This window comes from Haliotis cracherodii, unplaced genomic scaffold, assembly GCF_022045235.1.
Source record: "Haliotis cracherodii isolate W230 unplaced genomic scaffold, xgHalCrac1.p SCAF_5, whole genome shotgun sequence".
Classification (NCBI taxonomy): domain Eukaryota; kingdom Metazoa; phylum Mollusca; class Gastropoda; order Lepetellida; family Haliotidae; genus Haliotis; species Haliotis cracherodii.
Genome location: NW_027266308.1, coordinates 33,676,255 through 33,687,820, shown reverse-complemented (window position 1 = coordinate 33,687,820; position 11,566 = coordinate 33,676,255). Strand labels below are relative to the sequence as shown.

The 11,566-nt window shown below is 40.1% G+C and overlaps 1 protein-coding gene across 1 annotated transcript; it reads right to left on the bottom strand.

Moving 5' to 3' along the window:
- Positions 1–1,523: 1,523 nt before the first annotated feature.
- On the bottom strand, positions 1,524–6,387 carry LOC139442841 (toll-like receptor 13). Its single transcript, XM_071223743.1, has 2 exons — positions 6,349–6,387; positions 1,524–4,270 (listed from the first exon to the last, which is right to left on the bottom strand). Exon 2 carries the CDS (start codon positions 4,215–4,217, stop codon positions 2,073–2,075), a length of 2,145 nt encoding a protein of 714 aa, XP_071079844.1. The 5' UTR covers positions 4,218–4,270; positions 6,349–6,387; the 3' UTR covers positions 1,524–2,072.
- Between the last annotated feature and the right edge of the window lie 5,179 nt (positions 6,388–11,566).

Here is an 11,566-nt window from a genome sequence, read left to right as displayed (position 1 = left end):
AAGTTCGCTATATCCGTCAGTTCGTTATAAGCGTGTTCGTTATAAACGTAGTCTACTGTATATACAGCAGTGTTGTCTGGTCTCTGATGGGCCAACTTTTCAGCTTCAGCTGCTCTTGAACAGACAAGGTATTCTTACTTGATAATCTTCTAATTAGCCAACACAGTATATAGTGCAGCTGTTTCGAGTAGAAAGTGTGCACTTTGTGATGAAAGCATGAAACTACAGATGTAGGTTATGACATTTTAAATATTTTAAGGTATGGGGCCATCCAAAATAAATCCAATATGGCCGCCACGGAGGAGTGATTTCTTGTATATCTCGTGTGAACCTAAATACATTATGAAAAAGGAACTCTATATTTTGATAGAGCATTTATCTTAATTTAGGTAATCTAAAGTGTTGAATAAATATGCATTTGTTTCTTCTTCGGCACATCTTTATGAAATACATAATTAAAGCCAATTAACTGTACCGATATTACATAAATTTTGCAATGAAATTTGTATTTATTGAAATATGTGGTACATATGTTTTAGTTGGCTTGTGACAAGGAAATGCGATCACAGTCGCCACCACATCTGGTGCCACAACACATTTACACCTTCCTCTGCAACCCCTCTCAGACCTACCACTACATCTTAAATACTCTCCTGGAATGCTATGATTTTTTTCTCGGATATTGACTTCACGTATCTATGGGAAAATGGATATTCGTAACTTGTCCTAAACAGACACACTTGACGTCACCAGTCATCGTAACTATATTTTGGTACATACCACTTAACACAGAAACACAGTCGTGTTACAAACACTAGCTTCAGCCCATAAACCAAATCACCTGATTTATTCAAAATCAATGAAAGTTTAAAAAAGTCACTAAACAGGTTTCTAAAACGATACTAAGTTTTGAATAATACCTTTAAAAAGTGTTATCTATCTGTTCTTATTTAATTGACATTATTCTTAAAAAGGAGTGAGTGAGTATGGTTTTACGCCGTTTTTAGCAATATTCCAGCAATATCACGGCGGGGGTCACCAGAAATGGGCTTCACACATTGTACCCATGTCGGGAATCGAACCCGGGTCTTCGGCGTGACGAGCGAACGCTTTAGCCACTAGGCTACCCGACCGCCCTCTTAAAAAGGAATGATGATTTATGTAAATGTGCTTAAGAAGAAACACCACATACTCCCTGTGGCTATACCCCCTCTCAGTATCCCATTCTCTTTCAGGCGACTAATGGGATCGGGTGGTCGGGCTCGCTGAATTGGTTGATGCGTGTCATCGATCCAAATTGCGTGAATCGATGCTCATGCTATCAATCACTGGATTGTCTTGTCCAGACTCGAGTATTCACAGACTGCCATCATATAGCTGGAATATTGCTGAGTGCGGCGTTAAACAACAAACAAACAAAACAAATAAACTTTGCTCTCAGAAGCTTTCTTATCATAATGTCAACACTGGGAATGTTATCGTCACGTTTTGTTTGTGACAATGATGGATGACAATGAATAACGTTGAAGTTCTCAGATGTTTTATATACACAAGTGCTTTACATAAAATATTATTACAGTATACGGAAAGGTTAATTTCATAGCATGTCTGTCGACATGTTGGTTTATTTGAAATTTCAAGTCACGCCGTTACCGAAACAAACATACAAATCATGTGCGTGAAATGTTGATGCTATTCAAGAAGGTTGGACCTTGCATGCAGGGGTATTTGGATACGGATCAAGAACTGACCACAAACGGTCATTAGTCAGTTGCAGGAATATCCAGGGACATGTAACACAGTGCATACAAGGACTGGTATTATGCTGCCGGACCTTATCCCATGCTGAAGGGTTAGACAATTGCATGTAGATATAACAGATATTGATAAATAGTGCCAATGTGCATTTGATTGAACACATATGGTAATATCAGCATGGTAATATTCAAACAAAAATATTTGTCTCTAAAACTGTAAATATATGCCTGTCCTCAACTTTGTGACTGCTCAAGTCTACCTTGCTCCTGGCGGCATTGCTTTGAGGGGACATCGTCTTGTGATCAAAGTAAATTCTATTCCTTCAGACTCATTCCCAGGCGATCCCAGAAGAACTGTCTGTCCCTCTCTTCCTCCGGCCACATGATGTACGTCGTCGTCTGCAGTAGAGCATACAGTGATGACGTCATGTTCCGGTCCTCCATGTCCTCCAGGAGAACCACCACTAAGTAGCCCTCCTTCTTCTCTAGAGAGCGTTTCTGGATGAGAGTCAGCTCAAACTGACACCACGGACTTTGGCTGAAATAGTTTGAAAGCACAAGAAAAACTTGTCTACTGTTTTCCAGACTGTTGACAATATTGTCAACTATGTAGCGACCGGGGATGAAATCTCTCTCATGAATACATAACTTCAGATTAGCTTCCTCTTCAATTTTAGGGATCAGCTCATTCCGTACCCATCTGGAATCATCTTCACAATATAAAACAAAGGCATCATAGATGAATCTCCCCGGTTCCTCATCGCATTCTAGTCTGTTCCTGTATCTCATCATATAGATGTAATAACGTATGTGCCAGCGCCATCGATAGCCAAAGGATAAAACCAATATGAACAGAATAAGTGTTCCGGATGCACCAAATATTACAGGAAACATCACCTGTGACACACGACAGATCTGTTCAGATAAATGAGCATCGATGAGACGAGTTTTGTCTCTGTGATTCGGATATGTACATGTATAACCCTGTGGGTAATCTATAAACTTCGTGTGCTCATGCATTATCCACTGGATAAACCAGAGGTTGGTACAAATGCAGGACAGCTCATTGTAAGCAAGGTTCACGTTAAAGAGTTGGTGTCTCAACTCGCGAGGGAACGTTGCTTCAATCAAGACTGTGATGGAGTTCTTGCTGAGGTTAATGTATTTGAGTTTCTTCAACTTGTTGAACAGTCCAGGGTTTAGCTCGGATATTCTGTTTTGATGTAGGTCGATTGTCTCGAGATGGGTAAGATTATTTGCAACCACACTTGGGAACCGATACAGCTCACACTGTGCCATCTTAAGGTGTCGTAACATGTGCAGAGTCCCAAGAAAGCCTTCCATAAAGGTCTTGTTTGCATATGCCATGTTATTGTAGGAAATGTCCAGTCTATCTAATCTGGTGCATCCCACCAAGGCTTTCATGCTAGTTACCACATGGAATTCTCCGTTAAGGTTGGTAAGAGAAAGATCTCTCAATGCAGTAGTATTGAATGCATACTCGTCTATGTGAGGATTATCGTTACTTTGACTCATAATGGTATTCAAAACATTATCTAAGGTGATACTTAAAGGTCTATTGAAATGAGAAAATGTATTTGTATAGATCCTAATGACATCGTTTCTGGTAGAATATAGGAAGTTCAGCTTCGCCAGACACTGAAAGCTTGAAGGTGACATGCATCTAATAAGGTTGTGACTTAAATCTAAGTATTTCAACTGGGAGGTGTTCCCGTCAACACAAAAGCGGGGAATTTCGGTTAGAAGATTTGAACGCATATCCAGTTTTCGCAATTGAAATGGCACCTGACCTTCTGTCTCAGTGAGTCCATTATACCCCACATATAGATATACTAGGGATTTAAGTACATGGAACACTGAAAGGTTCAAACTCCTAATATGATTGCTGTTCAAAGATAAACCCTTAAGCTTTAAATGGGCCAATCCACCAATAAATTCTTCTGAAACGTTAGTAATTTCGTTGTTGTTGCTGATCTTAAGTGTATAAACTGTGTCCTGTAAACTATAAAATGCATATTGAAGGTCCATTTGAGGAATATCGTTTATACTTAGTTCCAAAAGCTGCAGATGAACCAGGTCCTCAAAAGCATCACTTGTTACGTGTAGTATACTGTTATTTCTCAGAAGTAACACTCTCAGGGACAGATTGGTTATGTTGCCAAAAGTCTCTCGGCTTATGCTCCCAAGTAGGTTGGATGAGAAGTTCAGGAATTTTGTTGATGGAGGCAATTCTGGGATATATGCAAGTTTCACCCCATTGTCTACACAACGAACACACTCAGATCCACACCAACATAAATCATCGCAGCATCGCTCGTACACCACGTGGTCACAGTTTTCTGTGTCTGTTTGTTCAACAGCCCACCGCGCTACTGGAGCTGTTGACAGTACCAAACATAGCTGTAAACATAGATTCGTTGCGAAACGTGATGTCATCATTAGAGATGGTCACTTCTCGGTAGGCGGAGTCCAGTCTTTCATCTTAACTGAAACTGAATAAAACATAATCTTTAAAGAAACTACACCAGCACAATATTTAAAAAAAATGTATGTTTGTCTATTTGTTGTTTACCAGTGCACTCAGCAACGTTCCAGATATATGCGGCAGTTGGTAAATCTTTGAGCATGGATTAGACAATCCAGTGATTGATATTGTGAGCAACGATCCACGCCGTCGGAGCACGATAACACGCACTCAACCAAGTTATCAAACCTGACCAGACAGTCCAATGATTGACATCATGAGCATCAATCTTCGCAATTGGGATACAATGGCATACACCAACCAAATAAGCGAGCTTGTCCACCCGACTCCGTTAGTCGCCTCTTGCAACAAACATGGGACATTCTGAGGACAATTCTAATCCGGATCTTTTTGGTAGATTTGTTAGAAAGCTTTATCACATATACAAGAGATGTCCCTTTAATCAAAGGTATCAAAACGTATTTATGCTTTCATTGATTTGCGGCAGAAAACTAGAGGTAATTCCAGTGACTTGTGTTGTGTTTTAGCCTTCCCTGATTCAGCGTATCCACCCTAACCCATTTGTACATGTTTCTAACAGATGAGAAACTGTACAGATTTTTCTTAAATATGTCACTTCTATTTTCTTTTGTTTAGTTATTGTTTGCCTTTATTTGACAGCGACATTGCTCCTTTAAGTTAAGCTATCACTTTCAAACTATTTCTAAATTGAAAGTAACCACAAACGTGTTTATCATGTTTCTATTTGAATATCACACAGCTAAAATGTTAAAGCAAACTTAGCATACTCCAGGTTAATGCTATCTTTAAAGATATATAGATTACCTTGACATCTTCGAGTAAATAGTAGCGGGGTTGCCTACTGGTTGAAGTGTTCGCTCGTCAAGCCGAAGGCCCGGGTTCGATTCCCCACAGTACAATTGAGTACAATGTGTGAAGCCTATTTCTGGAGTCCCCAGACGTCATATTGCTGGAATTGTCCTTAAAGCTTCGTAAGGAACATTCGAATGAATACCGAATGCGAAGGATTGCTTTCATACACCAAACCAAGGTTATATCCAGCATATGTGCAGCTACTATTTGCGTGTTGAGTAGCAGAAATCGAAAAAACAAACCATTTAACAGTTATAAGGACAATGCTTTTTGTTTAATGTTAGGAGATGATTAACTTTTGAAGTTTAGGATACGAGCGGTGATTGACCAGTTCTGAACCTCACATAGAAAGACTTGACCTAGACATTAAAATTATTTATCATCAACATAATTCCCTTTCACATTAAGACACCTTTGCCAACGACGGGAAGCGGCGAAAGTGGTGAAACACAGGTTTCATCCATAGTCACAAATCCTTGCAAAAACCTTTTTGGATCAGCTTCAAACAGAGCTAGATTGTCGCGAAACATATTGTGCGTGATATGTTAATGATCAGATGTAAGAAGTTTTGGAGCCCAACGAGCTGATACTTTTTCGTTGCCAAAGTTTCTGTGATAATGGAATGTACTCTCCCCTGGGAAATGCCAACTGAACCAGCAATATTGACTCAAGCTTTACTGGATATACCTCTCCCATCACGTAATATCCACTATTGGAAGCTTATCAGTCAACCCCCTTAACTATTAAATTATACTGGTATCCATAATAGATGAGGATGTGTCCTCCACCAAATCGACACTGGTTGACAGCCAAACGTCACAATCACCAGGGTTCGGTGTTGCGTCCCCGTTAAACATGACTCACTCACTCACAGTCATCCGTCAAGGTCACCACAAGCACCATCATTATAAAATATATAAAAAGGTAATAGTTATCCTAATTACACGAGAGACTGTACCGTTTTTTAAAAAAACCCCAGAATCATCCTTTTGTAAAATTTGTGGAATGAATGATCACATCTCAGTATATGGATGAATATTAATTTCAGTTTGGAAAACTGTCGACTAACTCTTTAATATCTAGCTTAATAACATTCCATTTTTGTTTTTGTTTTCAAATGGTGGAAATGTCGTAAGGTATGACCTTTGTAGATATTTCAATATATATTCAAATATACCGATTCAATTATATGAATATATTGCTCATCCTTACCTGCCGCTTGAGATGGAGCAGGCCATGGTAACATCCCTTGTCCCAATGCATAGAAGGAAAGTTGAATACAACACAAGGATGTTAATTGCTTTCGTTTTGAAATATGGACGACCAGCATGGCCAAATCAGATTCAGTGCATGGAATGACGTTTAAGGGACATTACTAGATTATTACTACATACACATGGTTCGTTTTTTCGGCAATCTCCATATGGCTTTTTCATAGATTTGGTACTTAAATCTCAGTGTTACTTAAGTGGGTGAGTTGACTGGGTTTGATGCGGGTTGCAATAGTGATATCACGACGTGGGGTGGTGGTGAGCTGAAGTCCGGTGCTGGCAAACTAAGAATCACAGGCGTCTTGATTCTTTGATTCGAGCCAATATCAGCGGATGCTGACGTGGTTGGGGGCGCAACTCTTCGCATCGTGTTTCGGCGTCACTCACCAATTGTTAACCCGTACCACTGTATAAAATAAGAATTATAATGTATTATATGATCTTGAGATGTCTTTACTGATGTTTTGTTTTGTATTCTATATTTTTTAAAAGTATCTGAGTGAAGTGAATATTGTTTAATGTCGCAGTCAGCAGTATCCCTGCAATATCACTGCGGCGTGTAAACACAAGCATCTTGACCAGTCAACCAGAGACTGGGCACTCGAGCAAAGATCCACCAAATCGGGGCCACGTCTGACCGATCCCGTGAAGATTCCGAATTGGTCTTCATCAACCATGCTTGTCGTAAGAGGCGACCAACGGGATCCGGTGGTCAGGCTCGCTGACTTGATGCATGTCATCGTATCCCAATTGCGAAGATCGATGCTCTTGATATCAATCATTGAATCGTCTGGACAAGACTCAATTATTTACAGCAGCCCGCCATCATATAGCTGGAATATTGCTGGGTGCGGCGTTAAAAAACAAACAGCTAAGGGGATACGATTTGAGAGGCCTCAAGTGACGGGCCCATGCACCTATAGTGGTAATGTGGTCAAACTTGTTTATTTAACGCCACACTCAGCACTATTCCAGCTATATGACGGCTGTCTGTAAATAATCAATCGGATCTATCCCCTATGCGCTACTTCGTCGTGAGAGAATCTTATGATCCTTTCAAAATCACAGATTCGACATGTTTAGGATTATATGTTTTTCAGGGCCATACCCGTGTTTCTCAACAGTGGTAACGACGACCTGCATCACAGGAGCTGACACGCCGTGATAGAAACTTTTTCAATGAATATTGACGCTGAGATCATATTCACGATTATGAAAATGTTTTGGCTGCTTCATCCTCCCATACACACTATACTAGCATTTGACGCCCTCTGACCTCTCGGTCAAACAGGATACACCACAGGATGCACTCCACAAGTCTCTATCAGGTGATGTTTATCTTGACAATGTCACGGCATACCAAGTCAGGGTGAACAATGTATTGTTGAGTTGAACATATCGAAATACCAGGAAGAAGGAATAAGGGCATAGGGACCGACCGTTTGCTATTCTGGAGAGGGTGGGGGTGTTGACTTGGATTTTAATGAAAAAGATAAAATTCCCCGAAAATTCATTAAATAGCTAATTATGCTTCAGACTGTTAAAAAAATTGTCTGCTACAAAAATGACCATGTTGCAAGGTGTATTTCTGCAAATAATATTCAGGCACATAGTTTTAATTAAAAAACTATCTGAGGGCCCGTCTGCCCGCCAGGACATAGCTATAATTCTCAATTCTGCAATGGCCACCCACTCCACTGGACATGACAACGAATCGCCCTGTTATCATAAGACATTTTACTGGGAGGAGAAGCTGAATGTTCCGGGCGACACAAACACTGAAGTTTGAAATCAAGGGTATTGCTTCTGGCTTGACATGGGAACAGGCTACAAAATGCGAAAACAACGACCCTAATATAAGGTATTGCCAAGCACCAGAAACCGTTCCAAATCCAATGAAGGTCAAAACGAGGAAACAAGGGGTGTGGTCAGGGTCCTACTTCACACAGGGAAAATGTTAACCATTAACAATAACGGTTGTGTCAACGACACAAGCGGCTTAATTTTTATGTGAATGTCTCAGGACTTGTACAGACACTAACTGAGTGTGAATCTCTACCAGATATGAACTCTTCTGACATTTCAGGATTGACAGTGGCATGGACTAAAGGTGTTAAGATTCACCATACGTTCTCTGATTATGTTATGTTTAATAGACAAACTGACAAGATACCAAGCAAAGGGAGATTATCACGAGGGGCATAGTAATGATTTGTTTGTTTATTGTTTAACGTCGCACTCAGCAATATTCCAGCTGTATGACGGCGGTCTGTAAATAATCGAGTCTGGACCAGACAATCCAGTGATTGACATCATGAGCATCGATCCACGCAATTGGGATACGATGACATGCATCAACCAAGCCAGCGAGCCCGACCACCCGATCCCGTTAGTCGCCTCTTACGACAACCACAGTCGCCTTTTACGGAAAGCATGGGTTGCTGAAGACCTATTCTACCCCGTATCTTCACGGGTCTTGTAATTATTAGGCATCAGTATCAGAAGGTCACTGAGCAAACCTTGATCAAAGATTGTGGTGCTTCTGGTTTTCTGGATGAATCACTCTTTGGTTTAAATGGAACTGTTCCTTATTGTTTATACATTCAGATAAATACACATGGTATGACATCCATCTTAATGTTAATGGCATAAGACTTTTTCAGGAGGAGCTTTTAGATCTTTTTGCCTCCGGGGGGATTCCAGGTAAGAATAGGTCATCTACCATCTATGCTTGTCGTAAGAGGCGACCAAATGGATCGGATGGTCAGGCTCGGTGACTTGGTTGATTGCGTGTTTTCTACCCCGACGGTGTGGATCGTTGCTCATATCAATCACTGGACTGTCTGATCCAAACATGATTATTTACAGGACGCCGTCATATTGCTGAGTGCGGCGTGAAACAGCAAACCAACAAAACAAGATATTTTAAACCGGGTTAGTGATGCATAATGCATTTCGGGGATGACTTCACACTTTGCGTGAGTTCCTTGGAGTATGGAACTTCATAGAGTGAGGGCCAAGCATTTCACACAGAGTGAAAGTCATTTTTTAAGTATATTGATTATGCTTTCTAGCCTTGAGCCAATATAGTTTTATTCTGTTCTGTCCTGGCAGTTTAGTATGGATTTTGTAGATGCACCAACCGAATATGGTTTGTCTTATTGACGTGACGTCATACGTGGACGACCGGCCCGTGGCAAGTCATGAGTATTGCCAGGTTGTAGATAACGTCTCCACAGAGATAATATTGTCTTCAATTAAATATTAGAAAGTCTGGCAACTTGGTTTTCCTGTCATCATCATTCCCATGATCATAAACGTTATATTTCATGAAGCGGTGGCACTGCGTAAGCAAAATGGATCAATAGGTATTTATAGCTGAACAATCACTGTGTTATTCACATTAAAACAACATGTGTATGAGGATCCTGCTCCTAACAAATATGTAGATGGGAATGTCCGAGTAACTCTTAATTCCGTGTGCTTAAAACACATCTGTGACGTCATTCTTTTGTTTGAACGCTCCATTATTTTTCAGGAATGGAGAGTTGCTTGTCAACTGTACATTATCTTGAAGCAGCATTTGAATTTTTCAAATATTTTCAACTACAGAATATTTTGTCAAAGTGTAAAAGTAGGGATGAGTTTTAAGTAGGGAAATATCCTCGTAACTCTCCATTCCTTAAAATTAATGGGCCTCGGCCCCTGCGATGAAGGCAAGTGGAACCAGCCAAGAAAACGCAAATTGAGCCCGGTCAAGACCAAGCTGGTACAAGCAGACACGCACATTCATTAGATCCCAGGGTGCTCGGCATGTTTACAGCAGTGCTGAAAACCACCCTGACTCGGCAGTGTCAGGGAGAACTCTCAGGTTTCACAAAGTACCAGGTGTTTCCTGTAATATATCTGTCTTCTGTGAGAACTGAAATAGTGCTGAAAAATAGTGAAAATGAGTAACTAACCTGCTAACTTATCATGTTCATCGTTAAAATCATTGTCCTTTAATATTTTATATTTAATATTTATATTCTGTTTTACTGTAGATATGTTTTGCGAACAAATAGATAAAATCGCTTCACGGCCATGTTTCATGTTTGTTTGTTTGTTGTTGTTTAACGCAGCACTCAGCAATATTCCATCTGTAAATATTCGAGCCTGAACCAGATTATCCAACGACTGACACCTTGAGCATCGATCCACACTTTTGGGACACGATAATCACGATGACATGCATCAACAAGGTCAGCGAGCCTGATCACCAGATCTCGTCAGTTGCCTCTTACGACAAGCATAGTCGCCTTGATATATTTGGAATCGTACAATCGATTTCCTATGAATATAGAGTTCTGGCGCTTTATTTACACCATTAATAAATGATCAGACACACAAGTTATTATCACAGTAGAACTTATACCAATCAGTGATTTGTAAATCATACGAAACATTTAATTAGAGTATAGGAGGGTCCTGTTTGTAAGGGATTGTGATGTCTCAGTTAATATTTCTGTGCAGTCAGTGATAACTCGAGGATTGGGGTATTTTTAATTTCTTAGGCATTGTTTTCTTAATGCTAGATATTGATGGCCATGCTCTCAAAGAAGTCAGTTTAACAAGTAATCCACTTGTCAAATATACTACCACATGTTGATTTTAAAATGCAAACTCTATCCGCCAAATCCTCCAGTAACAGTCCCAATCTTAGCCTCATGAGAACTAGGAAGAACTCATCTATCAACCTCAAGGTGCGTGGACGACCTTCTTATTCCGATTCACCAGAATAATTACCCCTAGTTGTATGCTTTAAGGCATCACCCATCTCATCAAATAACGCTTTAAATACACCTGCGTCAGGGATTCCTGTGTAAAAAGAGAATTTTTCATTTGAGGAGACATCTTATGTTATGTTTAATTTCCACACCTACCATTTTCGTATTTTGTATAGCATTCGAGAAATTATCATTTAATGTTTGTGTTAACACAGTCACACAAATTACCAAAGATATCTGACTGAGTGGATGCATCAATGCCCGAAGGATAGAAATCAGCCTGTTCACACTTGTTTACTTGTGGAATGATCTTCAATTTGTCCACAGTAGTCATGCATGACAACTGAAGTTTCCACACATGACGTAGAGGGGAATGTCCGAGTTACTCTCCAT